Raw genomic sequence first — 22,745 nt, 5'->3', positions numbered from 1 at the left:
GGAGGCGATAACTGTTTGATAAGACCATTCCACAGACCAAGACGATATGGTTCTGTTGGGTTGGATGGACGGTATTTCAAACACAAATAGGCTATCAGTCAATCCAATGTCGGATATGCCCAATATCAAGGAAAATATTCGCTTTTTTGACACACTTTTATGACGGTTCCTGTTACCGCTGGTACAGTTGATGGCTATCAGTCAGGAACGATGAAGTTTTGGGGGGAGGAACACGACACATGGCTTAATGCAGAATTCCTGTTTTTAGAGACAGAATCTGACTTTGTTGAGTTGGGGGAGGGGGGACAAGGCGGACAGCATCAATGAAAGTTGCAGGGGAAAAAATGCAACACACGGGACTCGTGGATTTGAGTCTCAGCAGAGGGCTCAATTGAGGTCAGACAACTTAGACTTCTTTTGGTGATGGCGAGAAAGCCATACTTCTGTTTGATAGGTTCAGCCTTGACGACGTGGGATGACCCTACCTAAAAAAATTCGGACCTGAAAAAGTTAAATCACTACAGAAACTCGTCCAGTTTGAACCAACGATATTTCTACACACCTCGTCACCAGGACATCTTGACTCGGCTGTACCTCAAAAATAACAGGCGCTTGTACTTCCTCATGAAGTACAATAGCGTCAGTGGTCTTAGGGAACGGGGCATGCCTCTTATTCTGAAATAATAAAACACCCAGAGATTCTGCGTTGTGCAAGCGTCGCACAACCCAACTTCCATTTTCAAAAAGGGAACAGATTCAGATCTCCTAAAGATGTAGGCTAGACTTCTTTTATTGTCAAGACCATGGTTAAGATTTGACGTTGAGATTCGATGGGACAAATTAGCAACAAAAGGAAAATGCTTTCTTCTTCTTTCCTTTACCGTAAATTTTCCCATTTTTTCAGCCTGTCCAATCGGCTTGAGATCGGCCCTTCTTGATAAAGTAATGATCACTGAACATGCCTAATATCTTATTGTATCAATAAACGTCTCATATGTTTGTGCCACTTTAACGAAAAAGGAGACTAATGTGCTGACATTTGAATGGACTTTTTGACTTCCAAAACTACTGCATTAAGAAAATATCCAATCAGATACCCCCAGAAAAAGAAGATTGGCAAGACGATAGAAACAAAAAGGGTTTTGTAAATTCGTTTTTTTTTTTTTTTTTTTTTTTTTTACGAAAATGATGATATTTATTAATGGGGCAATCCCGAAGAATACAGCCCCGAAGAATACAGTAGAAAAGGGAAAGGGAAAAAGTGAAGATCATAGATGAGAGGAGAAAAATGGTCTATACACTTGGGCGAGCCATGTTGGATATGATGCAAAATGCATATTTTAAATACTATATTACAAATTTTGTTCCTTTTTTTTGGTTTTTTTTCGTTGTTTCGTCTAGGCGTTTAGGCCTTGCGGAGGGGATTCCAGCCCACTCGCATGACACGGACAACCCACACAAGAAGACCACCAAAGACCATGATAACACCGCCAAAAATGATGGCATAGTTGTAAGTCTTTTCGGCGCCATTGTTGATGAGAGCGGAACAGATGGGTGATCCGAACAGACCACCAAAGAACCAAGCAAAGAACAAAAGACCATTGGCAGATTCGATATCTTCCAAACCCACGACCTGTGCCAGCACAGCCGGGGAAATGGACAGATAACCTCCTCCAAAGAGACCGAACAATGCAGCAAAGGCCCAAACAGCGGCAACGTTGCTGGCGGTCAGCCACAGTGTCAAACACATCAATCCGGTCATGGTAGTGCAAATAAATTGCATGTTCACACGACCAATGTAATCACCAACAAAACCACTGCCAATTTTGCCAACAATCATGACACCCGATAAGATAGCAGGCATATTGCTGCTAACCCAGGATCCTGCATGCAAAACGTCGGTAGCAAAAGCTGTGAAGGGCGAAAAAATTCATTTAGTTCATGATTTTTCTGTAATGCATGACACACGGGCATTTCGGGTCTTGAGAATGGAGCAGATGATACTTACAAGGCAGAAAACCGGAAGGAACGTTGAAGGCAAAATTGCCGAGCAATTGAACAGTGAAAAGAAGGACGAATTGAATGTTCTTGAAAGGTCTCAAATTGAAAACGTTGGTGGATTGAACGGAAGGCTTATTGAGAGGTCGGACAAGAAAAGCAGCGACAGCCACTAAAACAAAGGAGATCAAGCCGACAATACGAAGGGCCCATTGATAGCCGAGATTCTCAATAGCAGCATTAGCGACATTGGAAAACACGAGACCACCAAAGCCTGATCCAGAGATAGCAATTCCTACAGCCAAACCTCGACGCTTGGAGAACCATTGTTGAGGTGCACTGATACAAGGGAACCATACCAGACTGGCTCCAATGCCAGAAAGAACACCTTGAGTCAAATAAAGTTGCCAAATCTACAACAGAAAACCAATCACCGTTGAATATCAAACTCTCTAATCTCCGGCATCAACCGAGACGTTCCCGGGTGGCTTACCTCATTGGCGAAACTAGCGAGGATCAGTGACAGGGAGCAGCAAAAAACGGCAGCGACCAACATCCATTTGTATCCGATTCGCGCAGCGAAGAAGGAGAAGAAGGGACCGACGATATTGGCCAACGCCAACCAGAGCGAACCAATCCATGACAGTTCATTCATCTGGTCGATATATATATGGTTGTTATAGTATTCGAGGTAGATACCCCAAGTGTACTGGTATCCTTGACTACAGAAGAAAAAGAATGTCAATAAGGGAAAAAAACTTTTTTTTTCCACAAAGGACCTCCAAGAGGTCAATAGACGTATGATATCTTACGTGCAGAATAGACCCTAGAGAAAATGAAGAGAGAGGATGAGATATTTGTGAACGGTCGAAAACCAACATAAAGAGGGTGCGTGTGTGTGTGTGGGGGGGAAGGGGGTGCGGGGGAGAAAGAAAAAAAGAATGATTGACGTAAGTGATGAGCGAAAATGGAGAGAGACTTACACAAAAGCAACCCAACAACACGAGCCACGCCTTTCCGCCATCCGGTGGCGCTAAGAGGACAGGTTCGTTTGTCTCTGATTCAATCGAGATACGGCTTTCCTCTTTGGAGGGCTGTTGAACGACTTTTTCGCTGAATTCTTGCTTTTCTTTTTTGTAGCCGATTTCCAGATCAGAGGCAGACATACTTGGTAAACGAGTTGGTAAACAAAAGGAAAAAAAAGGGTAAAGCGGGGAATATGAATAGAAGAACAAGAGAAAGGATGAAGTGAGGAAAACAACACAAGCTGCAAGTGGCAAAACCGAATTATATAAGAAAAATCAGAGTTAAAGTTTGAATCCGCGGTCCCCCAACTAAAAATGACATCCGAAAAGAAAAAAAATGGTGGGACACAAAGCCAAACTCCTCCCGTGAACCGTCTGGAGCGTCCTTTGAACCCGATTAAAGAACCGCTTAGCCAACTGTAACGAGAGTGGTTCTGTGTAACATTCTTCTACGGGGTGGAAAATCATCCTATCCAAATTAGGCAATTTTGGTTACACGTATGATGAGGGGATGGTTACTTGCAGATGCCCGTCAACGTCCCTCAAACTGGGTCATCACGTCAGCGATTCAACCTGTCCTAAAAAGACGTCTTTGAAACCCACCTCTGGACAAAATATCTGTCTCAAAGTTCAAGAAGTAGAGACGATCTGAGAAATCATGAAATGATCGCATCAAAACACATCAACCAACAAGCATAAATTGGATCTTTTCACGATTTGTTGGATTACGATTGGTGCTGGAGAAACAATCAAGTCAAAAAAAAAGAGCAATTAAACGGGAACTGTACTTCGTCATACTTCTTTTTTGGTGCTGTTTACGTTATGAGCGTTGTTTAAGGCACTATTGCCTTAAAGGAGTTTTCGTCAAAAGAATGAGAAAAAAATCTCAGCTGGGAGGGTATTTCGGTCTCAGTCCGAAGGCCGCAACAGCATCATTTGTTCGATACCGGACCTCTATCGGTCACGCACGTGACTCAACGTCATTCATTCCACTTTGGGCAATGTGCTTTTGTTGGTTGGCTGGAAGTGAGGAGCGCTTCCATTTTGTGTTTGTGGTCTTTTTTCTTAATATTTATACGGAAAAACGACGTCGTCATGGACAAGACACAAGAGATAATATGCCGATTTCTTATAACGGAGTACTTGATTCACAATTGTTACAAAGAGACGGCGCACACATTTCTTGAGCAATCGCGAAAACTGGATGCTTGCCACGATTTACCAACTCAACTGCTGGACAGGAATGGCAACGTCTGCGGAGCATCAAATGGTAAAAAGTGATAAGAAAAGATGCTCCTCTTATTGGTGGAAGCATCATCCAACTGAGACATGCATTTATTCACCCCAATGAGTTGACAGGCCACCGCCAAGATCCAATAACAAGAAGCGATAGAGGTAAAGCAAAGCTTTTGGATTTTTCTTTATTTTCTTCGGGACATTCTCACCAACTAACGGATCACGATATTATCCGATAGCCTCTTCGAGTTACGAACACTGTATTGAATGGCCTCTTATCGATGCACGGAAAGGTGATACCAAAAGTCCACGTTTTTTTTTCTCTTGTGCTGTTATTCAACTGATTGCCAAAATGACGTAGCTTTGTACCATGCCATTGTCGATGGGGATATCGCTCAAGCCTTTGACATCATTGATAAACATTTCCCTGCCCTTTTGGAACAGCCTATTGACGATCGATCAGCCACATCAACATCATCATCCCCGCCACAATACCAATACATCGTGTTCCGACTGCGGTGTCAACAGTTTGTGGAAATTATACGATCTTCCAACGTAGTGGAAGCGATCAAATTCGCACACACGCATCTTCGATCTATGCATAAGATGTTTCAAGATATGACCAATGAAGTCACGTCGCTCATCGCCTATCCTGATCCACACAATTCCCATACCCGCCACTTATTACAGGAGGAACGTCGAGTCGAACTGGCAGAAGATGTAAATAGAATAGTGCTAGGTAACCGTCACCGTCTACACCTACTCAAAACGCCAAGAACCTTACTCTGTAAAAGGAACAACCATACTCATCCCGCTCTCATGTGTCTTTAGAATTGTCCAATTTACCCGTCGTCACCTCCCTTCAAAAGATCAACCAACAACTCGCCACTGTGCAATCCGAACTGGAACAATTGAAAAAGACCGAAAATCAAGGCAGTGATAAATCCATACAAGATAGAGTCTCCATGTAACATAGAAATAAGGTCGCAGTTTCCTCGATTGATTCTTTGATGATTGTTTTTCTTTTTTTTACTTGAAAACAACATGATATGCACCTTTTATTAAGCATACAAAAATGGCGTTTAGTTCTTGATCTCATCCACAACGAGAGCTACAACAAATACGAAAGAAAAAGGAAAATTAATATCAAGTACTCACGAATGAAGCACCATCGGGATTTATCGAATGGGAACTTACCAGGGGGGAGAGATTGTCTAAGCTTGTTAGCCTTCTGCTTGTCCTTGACAACAAGGGTGTACAAGTAGCGAGAGCATCTGACCTTGAACTTGACGGAATCCGAGTTCTTCTTGATGCGAGCAGCTAAATTGAGACAAGAGAAATGCAAAGTGTCAATCAAAACAAAAATCACGGGTATTCGCGAAACAGTTGTCACGGAAAACGAAAAAAAGAAATGCTTACAGGTGGCGTCCTTTCTGCGGGCAATTTCGAGGAATTGCTTGATGTCCTGAATCTGCTTAGGCTATCGTCGTAGAAATAGAATATAATAAAAAAAGGAAACATCGTCAGTAGCTGAATTCTTCCACGGTCGTTATGTATTTTTCACGTTGACGTTGTCGTTGTAGCAATTTTGAATGATCAACCATCCAACATTATATCGGGTCGTCCTCTATCCATTTCATTCATCCATCCATCCATCCATCTATTCATCCGTCTTTTTTCGTCGATCTCTTTTTCTCCAATGGAACGTTTCCCCCCAATGCTAACATCAACGCTTCGTTAAGTAAAGTAAGGAAATATGATAATTACCATGTCGAAAGACGATCAAAGGATATGGAGGAAGAGGGAGATCTTTGGTCCTTGCGGGCGGATACCCACCTTTTTTCCTGGACATTTAAAAGTCCGCCCTTCTTCCCAATGAAATGTCGAAAAATGGGTAAATCCATCCTTTCTTTATTTTATTTTGTTGAATTCGTCTATCAATGCGTAGATTACTCTTTGTCATCGATCAGCTTATTTTCAGCGTAAAGGCGCAATAAAGCTATTTTTGATTGTTGTTTGACTTTTTTGTGCTATTTTTTTGTCCTCGCTGATGACGTGCTCCAAAGTTTGGTACGCATAAATTTGCATTATTACATTTTAAGAAAAAAAAGTTGTACCCGAAGGTTCACATTCTAAGAGATCATACTTTGTGGGTGTTGTTGTGTGTGTATGTGTGTAATTAGTCTAGTGGAATGTAGGATGATATAAAATAGCGGGAAAAAAGTATATATGTACAAATGCATTGTTTTTAATCTGTGACAGGTGGGCCGACTTTCTTGGGCAGCAACGGCATGCCGAGGCGTTTTCGAACGGCCGGGATTCTAAAGGTCACATTCTGGATCACACTGTACCAGCTGGAGGTGACCCAGTAGAGTCCAAGACTCGTCGGTGCTTGAGCGGCAATAGGGAAGAAGGCCACGGATAAACATCGGAACACATTGGTCCATATCTTTTGCGATCTTGTTCGCTGCCCTCGTGTGAACCAAGCATTCAACTGTCCCAGACCACGATCAGTTAATTGAAAAAAAAAAAAAACCGGCACAGTTGTTATTAAATTTGAAAAAGGGCTTACCTCTACATTGAGAAGATTGCCTGCGGCGATGAGAAAAGGGAGGATGGCGGTGGAGTCTGTGGCGGTGAGATCGGTGAACCACAGCAGACCACCTTGAGTGAATCCTTCCGTGGGCAGTTCTTGCAATTGACCAAACCACGGAAGAGGATAAGCGGTCATATGGCGAAGCGTGAGCGACATGGATATGAACAAGGGAATTTGCACCCAAGGAAGCACCAGCAGTTTCCAGCGAGCACATCCATGCTGTGCATAGATTTCATTGACTTTTTTGCGATACTGTAACCGGGTTCACGCGATTTATTTCGTTTGTTCAGGAACGGTTATGTCAATTTTTATATACATACCTGTTTCTGTAGTTCGGATTGATATTGTTTGTAGTCGTAGGTACCAAACTTTGATTCCTTGGCAACGTGTACTTTTAGAGTTTCTCCCCAGCTCGTGATCATGGGAGCCAGTTCGATCATTTTGCCCAAACTACGTTGTTGATAAACGGCAATGGGCAGCGTCAATGTCGATCGCAGTGCAAAGGTAGTCGCAACAATCGTGGCCCACCATGGCAACCCGCTGTTGTGAATGCCATTGAGAATGGCTTCATTCGCTGAAAGGACAGCAGGCAACGAGGTGTCGGTCGTATTCGGATCCACCCCAGTCAGAGGCATGGCCAGCCATACCGGCGGTTTGATTGCTGTTGTAGTAGGTAACGATCCACTCGTCTGAATCACACACGGTGAGCGATGTTTGGGCGCCGTTAATGGTCGCCACCGCCGAACCGTCGAGCGTAGCATGAGATGAAGAAAAACAAAAAGTATACACACCAAAAATTAAGGTGGGGCAGTTGAGTTGTGACTTTTTGAACACCCTTGAAATGCCCTTTTTCGACTTTCTGCATTGGCGGAGATCCACTGAGGCGATGGCCCGCAAATCTCGTTCAGTTTAATTGTGTCCGCTCCTCCAGTGCTCCACTGATGAAGATTTACACCAAGACAGGCGACAAAGGTAGATGAAAGAAAAAAAAAGACAAAGAGAAATGATCTCTTAATCAGCCTACATGACGCATCCACAAAGGCACCTCCAGCCTCTACAATGGAGAGCGACGTGACAAGGACGACATGATCTTTGAAGCCCTAGGAACCACCGATGAACTGTCTTCTCATCTCGGGTAAACCAAGCAACAATATTGCAACATATTAAATAGGATACACATATCAACAGAGCAACGTTTTAGATTGGCTCTGGAGTTCCTGGAAGAATTGGAACAGCATGATCTTTACGAAAAGATACAAAAAGTAAGGGACATTCATGATGCGGTTTCAGTATATTCGCAACTCATCGCTGTTACTTGTCCCTATCAGATCCAGTGTTTGCTTCAGGATGTCGGATCCAATATCGCCACGCCTCGAGACCGTTCCAACGAGGTTCGTTTAGGTAAGAACGACACACACACACGCACCTCGTATGTTATTTGACTGTTATTTACAGAGCGAACGAAATTCAGTCATGTGCATGCCACGGCTTTAGAACAATGGATCGACGAAATGGATGCCGAGCTGCCTAAACTGACTCAATTTATCTTGCCTGTAAGTTTTTTGGTGGGATACCAACAATATTGGTTCTGGACTCATTGTGTGGCATCTAGTCCGGTGGCAGGGCCAGTGCGAGTCTACACGTTGCACGCTCCGTGTGTCGTCGAGCAGAACGACGAGTCCAACCTTTGATTCGCGAAGGTCTCTGTGACCCCGAGGTTGGCATCTTCTTAAATCGGTATGTACTCTCTGATCACCCCCCTTATTTGGAAAATCAGCTCACTGTTGGTATAGTTTGAGCGATTTCTTGTTCAACTGCGCACGCTTGGCGGCCAAAAGACAAGGCAAATCCGAGATTATCTACAAGAAACCATAGAAACATTCTTAATTTGCAATCCTTTCCATTTTCGCTCGTTATCATTGGCAAGCTGCAAGATGGTGATCAACCCATATAACACAAGCAAAACAGAACAATAGAATCACCTGTAACCTCACCATTTGTTTTACGTGTCTCCTTCTTTGCTCCATCTCTTTTGTCCGAAAACGAAAATTATACAATGTACGCATTTGTGATCTGATAGATAAAAATAAAAAGAAGATGGGTGCCACAATGAAATGATGGTCGCGCAGAGAGGGAAATATGATACATATTCAATGGATTTGTTGACAAATTATCATCAAGCAAGAACGTTTAATTCATTTGTGTTGACGATTTACTATGATTGCTGCCAATGGGATTTCTTTTTTGTGCAAGTACGCTAAATCTAAAATGAAGGGATCACAGTGTGAGCATCCTCATAAATTCTTCACAGCTGATTTTCCCGTCGCCATCGATATCAGCTTCTGCCATCATTTGGTCTATTTCCTTTGGCAAAACATAGTCTCCTAAAAGGTGATACAAACGAATTAGGCTGAGCCTTACGAGCATGAGGATGATCTGTACCCGTTTCGTACGGTTACTTTGTTTTTTTATTTTTCTCACGTTACCTAGAATTGTCGTCATGGCCTGGTGCAGTTCATCAGCAGAAATGTAACCGTCGCCATCCTTATCAAACAGTTCAAACGCCTCTAAACTGACGGTCTTGTCCAACAGTGGCTGTCTTTTTTTTTTTCACAAAAGAATAACCAGGATGAATTCATGCGCCTCATAGCAACAGATCAATCCATCTGCATCCATCATCATGGCAATGCAAAATACCTGGTCAACAGGGCTAAAAATTCACACAGATCGATTCTGTTATCGCCATCCGCGTCGGCTTCAGCGATCATATCAGAGAGCTCTTCCGGTGTCGGATGACGACCAATTGAATTCATGACCAGCGCAAGCTCGTTCACATCGATGTAACCATTGCCGTCTTTATCGAATAACTGAAAGGACTCTTGCGCCTCGTCCATTTTCATAGTAGTAGAATGTGACTCGAGTTATTGTTATTATCTTGACAATCAAAAAGATCAGTCAACTTGCAAAAGGCGGAAAGAAAAAGGAAAAAGAATCCGCTTTTCTTTGTCCAGTCCTTTTTAAACAAGTAGTCAAGGGGATATATTGGTTTTGATAAACACAGTTCATCTGCATGAGAACTTTTTTAGTAAATTTTTTTCTTTGCAAGTTACAAAAAACGAAACAATTTTTTCTTTTTGAGGAGGGATGTAAAAAAGCAAGGCGGGTGTGTATTTTTGTTTTTGTGTTTCCTGTGTGAGTGGAAACTGGTGCACGTTCTATTCAAGGGTGATATTTGCGTTCTTCATCATCGGAGCTGTACAGGGATGAATTGGAAGACGAGGAAAGGACGGTGGATTGGGGGAACAGTCCTGCATATGGGTCGAGGGCATCATTGCCAAGAAAAAAGTTGCCGGGATGAACAAAACAGCCGGGACAAGCACATGCGCTTCCACAGTAACACGTAACAAACCGAGTCAAGGTTGTGGTTGTGGTTGTAGAAATCGACGTCATTTGTTGCTTGTTCATGTCGCCCAATTTAGGAAGCGGCGTAATGGTAATCACCACCGTTTCACCTTGACTGTCAGGGCCAGCAGGACAGCAGCTGTTGTGAGGATTCAGACTACCACAGAACCCTACCTGCGTCTTTTGTGGCGATGAAAAAGGCAGGGATGCCTGCTGTTGCTGCTGCTGCTGCTGTTGTTGTTGTTGCGACGAAGGTGGTGTTTGCGAATGATGTTGCTGCGGATGCGTAAAGTCAGCTGCATCGACAGGGGCGGGTTTGGAAGCGACAGTGTTTACATGTGTGCAAGTGGCAGAAGATTTATCGTTCAAAACATTGCGGAGTAATCTTGAAAGCTCATTCTCATCTTCCGGCAACAGCGAGCTCGGCGGTGATTGTTGAGATTCGACGAACCGAATCGTCGGATCATGCGCCAGCGTCCCATCATCCTCTGTCAACGCACTTAAATCATAGTCCAACGACTGTAAATCAATCAGCATATCATTGTTCACTTCCGTCGCCAGGGTCATGGGCACCTGACAGGTGAGGGTGGATGAACTGAAAGACGTGACTTGGGCAGGCGATAAAGACCGATGGCCTTTGGTCAACGATAAACGGCGTCGTGGGCTTCGGGGACGGCCTTCCAAGAATCGTGTGGACGTCGGTTTCTGGAAGACGTATCCCATGTTCACATTTTCATCGTTGATACGTTTCGGGGTACACGTTGGATTGATTAAAGCCCAAGAGTAAAAGTCGCTGGATGACACGGAAGGAATGGGCGACGTGCGATCAGGCGAGACAGATGAAGTCGACGGCGATGAGGATGTCTGAATACAGGGAACCTCTTCTTTGGTTCGAAGTCTCAGACTGGCTTTTTCTGGACACGTACATCGTTCTAATGTCGCTGCTGGACACCGATGGCATGACGACGACGCTTCAGCTGGAATTTCAATGCCACTTGGATTCAGTCCAACCTCACTCATTAACAAACTCCGAAAGGAGAATCAAAAGAAAAATACCGACGACTCACCTTTCTTTTGTTGTTCACTGCACACGCATTTGATGTGGATCTGCTTGGTTTTTCTCAGGTCTCTGCAATAAGAGCACTGGGTCACAGGACGTCCTTTTCTACGAATTTCGAACAAGGGCCGATCGCCATGGTTGCACTGCGAAGAACGATGACCCTAAAAAAAAAGATAATCTATGCATTCAATTCACACTGTTCCAATCGTATCGATTTGGGAGGGGGATGGGTTGCTATTTGGAGTACATACCTTGATACAGGTGGCGCAAGCATACTTGACACCGTTGATAAACATGGCTTAAGATTTTTCGATGGGCTGATAAGTTGACTGGAGACGATAAGGGATAGGTATGTATAATATGAATGTATATATGGGATAGAAAAAAAAGGGATGCTCTTTTTTGGGGTTTTTGAGGCGATGTAAAGAATCGAGAGAAAAGAAAAGGGACTGACAGAAAGCTCAAAAATGAGCTAAGCGTCGTCCAAACAATAATACTTGCCAACAAACTGCTGAAAGTCTCTAGAAGAACGGTTGCTACTATAACAGACGATACAATGACAGACAGAATCCATAAGACAGAAAGAAACTACAGTACAGAATTTGAGTTTTTCTTTTAAAAAAAATATTACGACAAAAAAAGAAGAAGAAAAAGAAAAGAAATAGTGAAAAAAATACAAATATCAAGAAAAGAAAGAAAAAAAAACCCCCAAGCACGCCCAAATGAGAAAAAAAAAAAGAGAAAAAAAGCGAAAAGGAAAATAAAAAGGTAAGCTTGGTCAACAAAAAGGCAGGAAAAAAAAGGAAGAATGAAAGAGAGAAGGGGAAGAGGCAAGCTGGTTAAATTGATCTCCTTTTTTCTCTTTTGGATCCAAGGAAAAAAGAGAGAGAGAGAAGAGAGCAACCCAAATAACCAGTGTGATGAAAACAGTCCGAGTCGCAGTCCTCGTTCCTCATGCTCAGGGGTGCAAAAAAAAATAAAAGAAAGGGCCGACGCTGGGATACTATGTCCTAAAGTCGTGTCATCTGTCTACAACAACCTTCGCCGTTCTCCTTGTGTCTATCTACATGCTTGTGTTTTTTTTTTCCTGATGCGCTGAAAATGCTATTGAAGGAAAGCCAAGCGGAAGGACAAAAAAAAATTACACGTCCCCACCCCCCATCATTCATCTCCGCCAAAAGTTTGAAAATTGGAATACTTCCAAAAAAGGGTCATTTCAACCCAACCAGTCTCAAAATTTCAAGAATCTCAAATTCTCAAAATAGGCAAATTGTTGGCAACTCTTTTTCTCTTTGCGTAACTTTATAGATTCACAAAAGATAAGCAGCAGTGGTGGAATGAAGCGCCACATAGAATACTCAACCAATGGCACCCACCCAGTGATTGATCCAAGTGACACAATTTTTATGAAATCTTCTCATCGAAACGTGGACTAAGTCATAAAAAAGAGTGACTTGAAAACATTTGTATACAGTAAAGGGCAAATTTATGAAGTCTATCCCAACGAAATACCTTAATGGAATCATTTAACACCGGTGTGAATGAAAATCATCATAAAATCACTTTTTGAATCCAGCCAATGACAAGGCCAAGAAATAATACGGGCTGCCCAATTTTCAACTGGTACTCCAACCTGCACACCATTTGCTATCCACCTGTATTTCCTCATTATCGACAAAAATCCTCTTGTTGCTACATCATCAGAGTTTTTTGTCATGGTATCATCGCGTCGGAATCAGTCATTACACGTTATATGTGTGTAGCCGATTATAAGTTATCTTCTTGTCATTTGATTTTTGGCTGGTTCCTTTTTTTTTATGGGAGTAACAAATCCTCCTCGAACAATCCCAAGCAGTGCTCAACATGTTTTACAGACTAGTAATTACGGTGGACCTTTCTAACTGATCAAAAGATATCGTTGACGAGAGGACAGGCCTCCTTCAACGGTTAGCCATCGTAGCATGCAAAAAAATCTGTATACTTTGAAACTCATCTGCCATTTCATCCAATGGAACAGCGTCCATTCCACCATCAGCCATGAAATTTTGCCTTCCATTATCAAGGCCAAGTGGCCAGCAAACATTTATTGCGCATGAACCCAAACCGTTCCTTTCTACAGCTGGTCGCATCCTTTTTTTCATTTTTCTCCAAGTTTGCTACAGGATTGAATGTAACAACACTGTGTAGTCACGGTGCCATTTCAATGCAAATCGTCGTTTGCCAGAGAAAAAATAGAAGGACTTGCAAGAAGAATGAAAAACGCTAACGGCGACCGAACGGGGAAAATGATTGTATATATGTGGTTGGTAATTGGTAATAGGTGGATCGGTGTCAAGTCTCCCTTATAAGACGCTCTATCGCCGTAGCAGGCTTTGACTTCGGATGGGGTGTGGCGACGCTTATCAGCAGTCGCGGGGTTGGGATAGAGGAACAACTTTGGTAACTTGCCCAGACAACTTGTTGGTATGAGGGTAACCGGGGCTGGTGGTATCTGATGATTTTATTAAGAAAGCCTTTTCGCCAAAAATCGAGCCAAAAAACCGACCAATAAAAAAAACAGTAGTTGTGATGCTTCATTCATGCAAAAATCAGCTTGTTAGCCAGACATTGTTGTGTTGAAAAAAACACCATTTTAATCCATTGATTTTTAACGGACAAGCCGTTTTTAATTCTGGCGTCTCTGTTGCGTATGATATACCCAAGACCGCTCACTCAAACTGGCTCCTGCAAAAAACAAGGGCCATGAGATGATGACTTTAATTGAGCCAATAAAAAATTTCATGGACCGGAGAAAAAACGATATCCTTGCGAAATAAAGGGAAGGCTTTATTTTAATTTGATAAACAGCGCTCTTGTTCATGAATCAAAAAACGAGATATGTTTTCTGCTTTCATTCTGACCGATAAGGTCAGAAGGGTGTGGTTGGATGATGCGTTATAAAAAGAAGTGGTGGCAGTGATGGCAAATACGATGATGGCCGGCAGAGAATTTCAAGTCCATCCATTGGCTACGAGAGTACGGGTTTTAAATTGACGTGACGAGTTCAGTTTTTTTTTTTTTTTCCTCTCTCTCTTTGCGCCGTTTCTCACCCCTTCCCTTGCCGTCGACTTCTTCAAGCCCCGATTTGCATAAAAATATGCTTATCACATTGAATAACCTTCAAGCCGTACTGGCCGATTTGACAGCTGTGGTCCAGTTTTCCTTGGCCCTCCTCAGTCTGTCCGTTATTCTTCTCCCTGTGCTTCGAAGGACAGCCCTTTATTATAACCTTATTTACTGTCTCAATATCTTTTGCGAGGCCTCCGGCATCTATCGTCTTTTAGCCATCTTTATACCCGACGATTATAGCCGATTGGCACAATTGGAAGGTACTGTCAATTGACGACCAACACTGTATATTATACTGTGTTGACTGATCCATTGTCATAGGCACTCTGATCACCGATGTATGCTTGTCCGCCCAATTCGAAGACAAGGTCGCTTTTGTATCGGGTCTAGTCAATACCGGCAATTCCTGCTTTCTCAATTCAGTGTTGCAGGTAAGCGACTCGCAGTTGGCCCAGCATGAAGTCAAAATGATTGACTTGCTGTTTTGTCAAGGCATTATCGTCTTTGCCTAGTTTGCATGTGTATTTGGAAAATGTGAGCCGGTGTCCTGGCCGCTTGCCAGTGACCCGATCCTTGCTCAAAACGATGCGCATGCTGTCGAGACCGCTTCGTTGGCGATCTTCTTTTCGACCTCGAGAAATGGTGGCGTCCATTGCGTCCAATCGTCGTTTTGTAAATCGTGAACAACAGGATGCTCACGAAGTGTTTCAGACCATTTCCAGCGCCGTGGAAATGGAAGGGCAAATGGTCGTCAAGCACGGTTTATCCACCAAGGACGGATTAAAGGGCTTGTTGGGCGAATCACGCAAATTTTGGCAAGCTCCCATGGAACGAAAAAAGTCGGCGGGGTCCACAGTGAGTCCTTTCCTCGGCCTTTTGGCAAGTCGACTGTCCTGCATGCGGTGCGGTTACACGGTGGGTCATCCTCTTTAGTTAGCATGTGCGCATGACGGTTGTTAGATTTGGATTGCGAATTGGCGACTAATGAAAGGACGGATCATCACTAGGAAGCCATCCGGCACTTTTCGTTCAACAACATTCAATTGAATCTTCCGAATAAGGTAAACCCGAAAAAAGAAAATTGGGGTCGACGATCATATACCTGACCGACCGGGAACCTTTTTTTTTTCCCGCTCCAGTATACAACGACGTTGGAGGAATGTCTAGCGCAGTTCACGTCCATGGAATATTTAAAGGATGCATCCTGTCGGAGATGTTCGCTGATGGCGACGGTGCGAAAATTGAGTACGGAAATGGAGATGGCCAAGGTGCAAGCCCACCGCGCCAATACCACGACCGAAAAAAAACGCAGTATATTAACGGCCATTGTGCAAATGGATAAAATGAAGCGGCATCTTGAGCAACGGCTTGCGGAAGGACGTATTGAGGAAGAAGGCACGGACTCGATGACCGTTCCTATCCAGCGAGTGGTGGGGCAGTCCACCAAACAATCCATGCTGGCCAAACCACCCAAAATCTTGTGTCTGCATATTACCCGGTCCGCATTTCACACGTCGGGCGCTATTTATAAAAATCCATGCCAAATTCGATTTTCGGAATACCTCGACGTTTCCCCTTACTGTACCAACGGCACCCTCAGTACGCGAGCAAATTCACCCATTTCCAGCGTCGTGAGAACGGGCGCCCCCTTGCCTGCCACTTACAAGCTGATGAGCGTCGTGGTGCATTACGGGAGCCACAGTTACGGCCATTACGTTGCCTACAAACGACGTGTGACCACGGCTCACTGCACTTGTCGCCAATGTCGCGGAGACCAAAGTGCATGGGAATCGCAGGATAAATGGTACCGTATCTCGGATTCCAAAGTAGATCCATGTACTATTGGCGATGTACTTCAAGCCAACCCATACATGCTGTTGTACGAAGCCATGGATGAAGTTCATCACGATTACATCCACACACCCCAAGTTCCTTTAGCTTCCATCAAAGAATCACCGGAACAAGCGCAGCGACCGTTCCCCTTACCGAGCTCGATCTATGACCAGTATGCATTAGCCACGGAAGCGTCTTTGGAAGCGTTGAAAGTCGCGACTTCCTTGTTCCAGAGCGATCACGCAAAATCAGACGGTGATGATGGCATGGAAACCGACGACGACGACGATGACGGTGATGCGGAACTGCAGGCAGCCTATGCATCCTTTCATCCCAATCATCCTTCTGCCTCTTCAAGACCTCGGTCCCGCTCCCCTTCTCAATCTCAATCTCAATCTCAATCTCAATCTCAATCTCGGTCGCGGTCCCGAGAACCCAAGATCCTGCCCACAAATTGGACAGGCAATCGTCGATCAAGCCAACCACTAGCTATTTATTAATCCTTCATTTCCATCTGTTTTTTTCTTGATATATTCATACGATTTCCTATTTGGGTTTTGAGGCGTTGTCCCGGTGCCACGCTTATCAATTGGATGGTCATAAAAATGGGTAGACATATACAAAGAGTTTATATCTATTGCCACTGTTGTGACAAAAAAAGTAGTAATCAGAAGGATTGATCCAAATCTTGTTGATGTTGCAAAACCAGTTTGGGCAACGGAGTGAGAAAATGGGTGCATTTTCCGCCGGAACTCAGGGTGCGAATCTGGCTGTGTCAGCAAAAATGCCAATGGACCAGTCATGCCAAAGTGGAGTATAAATTCCAACATGACAGAAACAGCATGATCGATTTGTTTTAAGACTTTCCCCTGGTCCCATTTTTTTTTTCTGCATTATGCCTGTTGAAGGATTCAAAGTAGACGTTTCCAAAGCAGTTGGACACGAATTTTCCCCGGAAAAGGTGGGTTATTTTCATTCTCTCGGTTGATCTCAACATCACTCTCTGACAAGGTCACACTTATTGTATTGAACAGGTCAGCTGCAATCGCCGCGATTTCTTGCTTTATGCTTTGGGCGTGGGCGTCAAGGAAGACGAGCTCAAGTATCTTTATGAACTCGGTAGGCATTCTCGTAACTTTTACAGTCCATGATCGCCATTCATTCTTATATTGACGGGTCACAGATGCCAACTTTGGTCCTCTGCCAACCTACCCCTTGGTGCTGACACTCAAGGGTGACAGTGGTGATGTCAACTTATTCAAAGAACGAGTACAATCAGGTGGCGCTTTGCCGGGCATGCCGCGTTACGATCCCAACAAAATCGTGCACGGCGAACAGTCACTTGAGGTCATTAATCCTTTCCCTCTCCAAGGTGGTGACTTCACGGCCAAAAAGACTTGCACTGGTGTCTATGACAAAGGTTCGTATCAGAAAACCTCGAGCATAAATCGATTTGATTGATTGTTAATTCTGTGGCGAACTCCAGGTTCAGGCATGGTGATTGAAACGACGATTGACTTGTACGGCGTTCAAGATAACGTGCATTACACTCGCATGGTTTCGAAATCATTTGTCCGTGGTTACGGCGGTTGGAACGTAAGTCAAAACTTATAGAGAAAAAAATGCCATGGAGATATTGATTAGCTAACGTGGGAAAAAAAAATCTCTTGGATGATGACAGGGACCCAAAGGACCGAAAGCGGTGACCTATGCACCTCCTAAGCGTAACCCTGATGCCGTCGAAACGTTTGCCACTGCGGTGAACCAGGCACTTTTATACCGGTTATCGGGAGATTTCAACCCCTTGCATGCGGATGTGGAGCTGGCTCCCAAGGTTGGATTCCCCAAGCCGATTCTGCACGGTCTCTGCACTTATGGTGCATGCGGCCACGCTATTCTTAAGGCGCTGGCCAACAATGACCCCAATCGATTCAAGTCCATCGAAGCCCGCTTCGCCTCTCCCGTGTTCCCCGGCGAAACCGTGGAAATCTACATGTGGAAGGTCGACAGTCAAGATCCAAAAACCGACGGCGTCATCTTTGCTGCCAAAGTCAAAGAACGCGATGTCGTTGTTATCAACAACGGTTACTGTCAACTCTACAAGGAGCCTCGTGCCTCCAAATTGTGATTTTTGACTAATCTAATAAACTTGATTTTACAAAAACGTGAAAATTAAGTGGTGGTCATTCATAAGCAACGTTGTGGTCGGCCGTTGGGGCCTACAAGCATATGGTATTTTGCATCCTGACAGCCTCATGGTGTAGGCTCGCTGGATGGCTTACGTGTGTAGTCATTGATAAAGCGTATAGCGCAAGTATGTGGTGACCCAGCGCTTATTTTATGCCCGCCATTCATACGAATTGGATGCTTGCATCGTCATGCGATTATCAAAAATAAACTGCAGCCCACTTGGAAGCTGATGTAGTAAACTCGTTGTGCCTTTTTTTCCTGCGACGTCCACTTTTGCAGGTGAGGTTCAGGTTGCTGGGTTGGGAATTCTCGACTGTTATTCATACTTTCAGTCAACAACAAGGGTGGAAATGATAGGAAATGTACTTGTTTTGTGTATATGGACTTGAAAGCTAGTAAATAATGGGAGATCGTTTTCCTGGATAAAGGATATGGTTCCTGTATTTACAGTATCGTTTTTTTTCCTGGTGATACAAGCCTTGCATGAAGCTGACATTGGAATTTACCGTGCCTAAAAACTTTTTTATTTTGGAGAGATTGTATTTTCCCAAAGCAGCAAGGCCGTGATATAATCAACATTTTAGGTATTATCGTTCAGAATGGTTTACGAACCCTTTTTCACGGGGTAATCAAGAGTTTATTGAATAGGATGAATTGGGCCATTTCCATTTTTGTCAACTTGGTGATCAGTTTCCCACGGTGAAATGACAGGATACCGTTGTTGTGAGAGGCCGATTTCTATCCTTGATCCTGCTCTCAATTTGGACAAGCTAGTAATGTACCTTTTGCACTTGTAACAAGTTTGAGCTTAGAATGAATAGTAGCGTACGATTGTACGATTGTATCGTGACATGATTGGATCACTACGGAGCCAAAGCTTTTTGGTTTGAGAGCGGAGTTTGCATTTGTGGACCCTTCCACCACGCAGTCTTTTTTTTTTTTTCATGCCTTTGCTCTGTTGCCTTGAATAGCGCTCCATTGCAATTGAAGACCGAGAATAAATACTGACGAGTTAAGTAATTACAGTGTACATTGATGAATCTCAAAAAGTTGTTACCAAGTAATTGCAAGATGGACAAAAAAAAAGAAAAAGTACGAGTGGATAACTTCTTCGGAAAAACGTATATACGTCAATGTTAGTGATTCGAAAAAAAATTTTGTTCTTTTTCATTGTTGGTTGAGACTTTAGCCTGGGCCTGAAATCTCGTTTCTTCGGCTTTCTTTTTGTTTCTCTCCGCTCTCAGTCTTTTAACGTGCTGGTCAGCTCGTTGTTCTGCATTCCGCTTTTTACACCTTTTCTCTCCTTTTTTTTTCTTCAAAAGAAACATGTACAACTTGGCCAAGGTGACTCGCTCTCGCCTCTTCCCCGCCATTACCCGTAACGTAAGTACCTTGCACTACACTGTTTCTTCCGACACCATGTCGAATAGGTCCCTGTCCTTGTTGTGCCCGATCGTTAACCTTGTGTGTTCTTTCTTTTCTTTAGCATGGCGCCATGGCAACTATGGCTCGTTCTTACAGTGCCGGTGTCAATGGTCCTGTCATTGGTATTGACTTGGGTACTACCAACTCTTGTGTTTCCGTCATGGAAGGCAAGAATCCTCGAGTGATTGAAAACGCTGAAGGTGCTCGTACCACTCCCTCCGTTGTGGCTTTCGGTAAAGACGGTGAATTGCTCGTCGGTCAAGCTGCGAAGCGTCAGGTAAATTGTCAAGACAACGATCCATAAGTGATGAAGTGTGGCCCGGGCGGGGGTTGGGTGTTTCAACCCTGCTGTGCCACCCTTCACTTGGGAGGGGGGTCCAAGTCTCTTTCTCATAACCAAAAGGCATGAAATTAATGTTGCATGAAATAGGCTGTAGTCAACTCTCAAAATACCATTTACGCTACCAAGCGTCTGATTGGTCGTCAGTTCAAGGATTCGGCGGTTCAGGCGGATTTGAAGGCCGTGTCGTACAAGATTGTCCCTCACAGCAACGGTGATGCTTGGGTGGAAGCTCAGGGAAAGAAGTATTCGCCTTCGCAGATCGGTGCTTTTGTCTTGGGTAAGATGAAGGAAACCGCCGAGGGTTTCCTGGGTAAGAAGGTCAAGCAAGCCGTCATTACGGTTCCCGCTTACTTCAACGATGCTCAGCGTCAAGCTACCAAGGACGCTGGTAAGATTGCCGGTCTCGAAGTGTTGCGTGTCATCAACGAACCTACCGCGGCTGCTCTCGCTTACGGTCTCGACAAGTCCGGTGACAAGACCATCGCTGTTTACGATTTGGGTGGTGGTACCTTTGATATCTCTGTGCTCGAAATCCAAAACGGTGTGTTTGAAGTCAAGTCCACCAACGGTGATACCGCCCTCGGTGGTGAAGATTTCGATTCCCATTTGGTCCGTTACGTGATTGAAGACTTCAAGAAGGAATCCGGTTTGGACTTGTCCACCGACCGCATGGCCATTCAGCGTATCCGTGAAGCCTGTGAAAAAGCCAAGATCGAATTGTCTTCCACCGTCCAGACAGATATCAACTTGCCCTACATCACTGCCGACGCTTCGGGTCCCAAGCATATCAATAGCAAGCTTACACGTGCCAAGTTTGAAACAATTGTTGGCGACCTCGTTCAACGCACCGTTCCTCCTTGCGAAAAGGCCATGAAGGATGCCGGTATCTCCAACAAGGACGTTGGTGATGTGATTCTTGTCGGTGGTATGTCCCGTATGCCCAAGGTCATTGAGACTGTGAAGAATGTGTTTGGCAAGGAACCCAGCAAATCGGTCAACCCCGACGAAGCTGTGGCCATGGGTGCTGCCATCCAGGGTGGTGTGTTGGCCGGTTCCGTCACTGACATCTTGTTGCTCGATGTCACTCCTTTGTCTCTCGGTATTGAAACCCTCGGTGGCGTGTTCACTCGTTTGATCAACCGTAACACCACCATTCCCACCAAGAAGGCTCAAGTGTTCTCAACTGCTGCCGACGGTCAGACTCAGGTCCAAGTGCGTGTGTTCCAGGGTGAACGTGAATTGTGCCGTGATAACAAGCTGTTGGGCGATTTCAACTTGACGGGTATTCCTCCTGCTCCCAAGGGTGTTCCTCAGATTCAGGTTGAATTCGATATTGATGCTGATGGTATCGTCAATGTCAGTGCCAAGGACAAGGCCACCAACCGTGATCAATCCATGACCATTGCTGCCTCTTCCGGTTTGAGCAACGATGAAATCGAGAACATGATTCAGCAAGCTGAAGCCAACGCGGAAGCCGATCGTGCTCGTCGTGATACTATTGAAATGGCCAACCGCGCCGACTCTGTTATGAGCGAAACCGAGAAGGCTATGGAAGATTTCAAGGAACAGTTGGACAAGGCTGAAGCTGAAAAGCTCAAGGAAAAGATCACTGCTCTCCGTGGTGAAGCCATGAAGGCTCAATCCGGTGATGCTTCCATCAACCCTGAAGAATTGAAGAGCAAGATTGACGATCTTCAACAGAGCAGCTTGAAACTCTTTGAAATGGTCTACAAGAACCGTGCTCAACAATCCGAAGGTGGCAACCCTGACTCGAACACTAACAACCAACAGTAAAACTCAAAAAAGTAGCTTCGTCATCGTCTGTGATGGACGAATTGTAGATTTCATTAAATAGACGATTTTACTATTTTCCAAAATACATGTACATCTGGTTTTTTTTTATATCAAAAGAAGGTCTTAGGCATTGTTTGTTGCAGAGAGGGATTCATTGTGCTCATAGAGAAATGAGAGAGATTGCCCGATCAAGTCCATTGTTCTTCGACTGGTGCCGCCGCACCTTTCTTAAGCGAATATCATTGAGGCACAATGATTTGTGGGGGAAACGATGGTTTTTTTTATAATTATCATAAGTATATGCAAAAATCGCAAACTAGCAAAAAGGGACAAAGTAAAAAGTAATGGGATCAAAGAAGAGAGGAGAGAAAAATGTCTACACGAAGCGCGTACAGACAAGTAATAAGAAGATTAGCAATACTATTTTCTGGATCAAGGATTGGTTACATCTATTTCCCAGTTTTTATGCGACAATGGCAGCTGGAGTGGGAGTCGGTGCTGTGGATTGTTGTTGTTGTTGTTGTTCGGTGGAGGTCGACAAAGGCGAAGGTGCCTCTTCAGCGGTTGTCTCTTGCGGTGATGGTTCAGGATGTGCCGCGGTGACGTTCTCTTCCTGTGTGGGAGAATCGGCCGATACCACGGTATTGGTAGTGGGAGTCGGTTTTTTCTTGCTCTTGGTGAACAATTCCGTCAGTCGTCCCAAAGGTGAAGATGGACGTGCAGGTTTCTTCTCAT

General features: G+C 44.2%; 11 protein-coding genes across 11 annotated transcripts; 5 read left to right on the top strand and 6 right to left on the bottom strand.

Annotated features, from left to right (window-relative positions):
* Positions 1-1,405: 1,405 nt before the first annotated feature.
* On the bottom strand, positions 1,406-2,653 carry BYT42DRAFT_593502 (major facilitator superfamily domain-containing protein; the record flags this gene model as incomplete). Its single annotated transcript, XM_051570705.1, has 3 exons — positions 1,406-1,911; positions 2,009-2,411; positions 2,492-2,653. 3 exons carry the CDS (start codon positions 2,651-2,653, stop codon positions 1,406-1,408), a joined length of 1,071 nt encoding a protein of 356 aa, XP_051423704.1.
* Positions 2,654-4,059: 1,406 nt separating this feature from the next.
* BYT42DRAFT_568499 (CTLH/CRA C-terminal to lish motif domain-containing protein) lies at positions 4,060-5,290 on the top strand. The gene is made up of 5 exons (XM_051568184.1): positions 4,060-4,293; positions 4,383-4,418; positions 4,499-4,552; positions 4,621-4,998; positions 5,091-5,290. The coding sequence occupies exons 1-5, from the start codon at positions 4,119-4,121 to the stop codon at positions 5,228-5,230; spliced, it is 783 nt and encodes a 260-aa protein (XP_051423703.1). The 5' UTR covers positions 4,060-4,118; the 3' UTR covers positions 5,231-5,290.
* On the bottom strand, positions 5,291-6,050 carry BYT42DRAFT_568496 (ribosomal L38e protein family-domain-containing protein). The gene is made up of 3 exons (XM_051568183.1): positions 6,027-6,050; positions 5,457-5,739; positions 5,291-5,370 (listed from the first exon to the last, which is right to left on the bottom strand). The coding sequence occupies exons 1-3, from the start codon at positions 6,027-6,029 to the stop codon at positions 5,342-5,344; spliced, it is 315 nt and encodes a 104-aa protein (XP_051423702.1). The 5' UTR covers positions 6,030-6,050; the 3' UTR covers positions 5,291-5,341.
* A 457-nt stretch (positions 6,051-6,507) lies between these two features.
* Positions 6,508-7,490, bottom strand: BYT42DRAFT_496525 (60Kd inner membrane protein-domain-containing protein; the record flags this gene model as incomplete). Its single annotated transcript, XM_051564428.1, has 3 exons — positions 6,508-6,753; positions 6,832-7,107; positions 7,176-7,490. The coding sequence occupies 3 exons, from the start codon at positions 7,488-7,490 to the stop codon at positions 6,508-6,510; spliced, it is 837 nt and encodes a 278-aa protein (XP_051423701.1).
* Positions 7,491-7,706: 216 nt separating this feature from the next.
* On the top strand, positions 7,707-8,751 carry BYT42DRAFT_323505 (Adenosylcobalamin biosynthesis, ATP:cob(I)alamin adenosyltransferase-like protein). The gene is made up of 7 exons (XM_051563023.1): positions 7,707-7,827; positions 7,897-7,990; positions 8,057-8,117; positions 8,184-8,256; positions 8,311-8,408; positions 8,468-8,592; positions 8,649-8,751. The coding sequence occupies exons 1-7, from the start codon at positions 7,797-7,799 to the stop codon at positions 8,728-8,730; spliced, it is 564 nt and encodes a 187-aa protein (XP_051423700.1). The 5' UTR covers positions 7,707-7,796; the 3' UTR covers positions 8,731-8,751.
* A 381-nt stretch (positions 8,752-9,132) lies between these two features.
* On the bottom strand, positions 9,133-9,755 carry BYT42DRAFT_613668 (calmodulin-like protein; the record flags this gene model as incomplete). The annotated part of the gene is made up of 3 exons (XM_051571770.1): positions 9,133-9,239; positions 9,342-9,454; positions 9,553-9,755. 3 exons carry the CDS (start codon positions 9,753-9,755, stop codon positions 9,133-9,135), a joined length of 423 nt encoding a protein of 140 aa, XP_051423699.1.
* A 159-nt stretch (positions 9,756-9,914) lies between these two features.
* On the bottom strand, positions 9,915-11,610 carry BYT42DRAFT_323444 (uncharacterized protein). The gene has a single exon (XM_051563022.1). The coding sequence runs from the start codon at positions 11,275-11,277 to the stop codon at positions 10,075-10,077; it is 1,203 nt and encodes a 400-aa protein (XP_051423698.1). The 5' UTR covers positions 11,278-11,610; the 3' UTR covers positions 9,915-10,074.
* BYT42DRAFT_470279 (copper fist DNA binding domain-containing protein) lies at positions 11,344-11,613 on the bottom strand (the record flags this gene model as incomplete). Its single annotated transcript, XM_051563557.1, has 2 exons — positions 11,344-11,478; positions 11,569-11,613. Coding segments are annotated over 2 exons (180 nt in total), but the record flags the coding sequence as incomplete, so codon positions are not given.
* Positions 11,614-14,397: 2,784 nt separating this feature from the next.
* Positions 14,398-16,945, top strand: BYT42DRAFT_532056 (uncharacterized protein). Its single transcript, XM_051565427.1, has 5 exons — positions 14,398-14,685; positions 14,747-14,856; positions 14,918-15,340; positions 15,433-15,486; positions 15,565-16,945. Exons 1-5 carry the CDS (start codon positions 14,454-14,456, stop codon positions 16,756-16,758), a joined length of 2,013 nt encoding a protein of 670 aa, XP_051423696.1. The 5' UTR covers positions 14,398-14,453; the 3' UTR covers positions 16,759-16,945.
* A 171-nt stretch (positions 16,946-17,116) lies between these two features.
* Positions 17,117-18,704, top strand: BYT42DRAFT_604746 (HotDog domain-containing protein). The gene is made up of 5 exons (XM_051571106.1): positions 17,117-17,219; positions 17,293-17,377; positions 17,442-17,678; positions 17,745-17,854; positions 17,940-18,704. The coding sequence occupies exons 1-5, from the start codon at positions 17,154-17,156 to the stop codon at positions 18,384-18,386; spliced, it is 945 nt and encodes a 314-aa protein (XP_051423695.1). The 5' UTR covers positions 17,117-17,153; the 3' UTR covers positions 18,387-18,704.
* Positions 18,705-19,774: 1,070 nt separating this feature from the next.
* BYT42DRAFT_613664 (hsp7-like protein) lies at positions 19,775-22,010 on the top strand (the record flags this gene model as incomplete). Its single annotated transcript, XM_051571769.1, has 3 exons — positions 19,775-19,831; positions 19,935-20,150; positions 20,304-22,010. 3 exons carry the CDS (start codon positions 19,775-19,777, stop codon positions 22,008-22,010), a joined length of 1,980 nt encoding a protein of 659 aa, XP_051423694.1.
* Between the last annotated feature and the right edge of the window lie 735 nt (positions 22,011-22,745).

The sequence above is a fragment of the Radiomyces spectabilis genome, assembly GCF_025331425.1.
Source record: "Radiomyces spectabilis strain NRRL 2753 chromosome Unknown BYT42scaffold_6, whole genome shotgun sequence".
Taxonomy (NCBI): Eukaryota; Fungi; Mucoromycota; class Mucoromycetes; order Mucorales; family Radiomycetaceae; genus Radiomyces; species Radiomyces spectabilis.
Note: the sequence above shows the minus strand (reverse complement) of the source record. Positions and strands in the feature narration are given on the sequence as shown.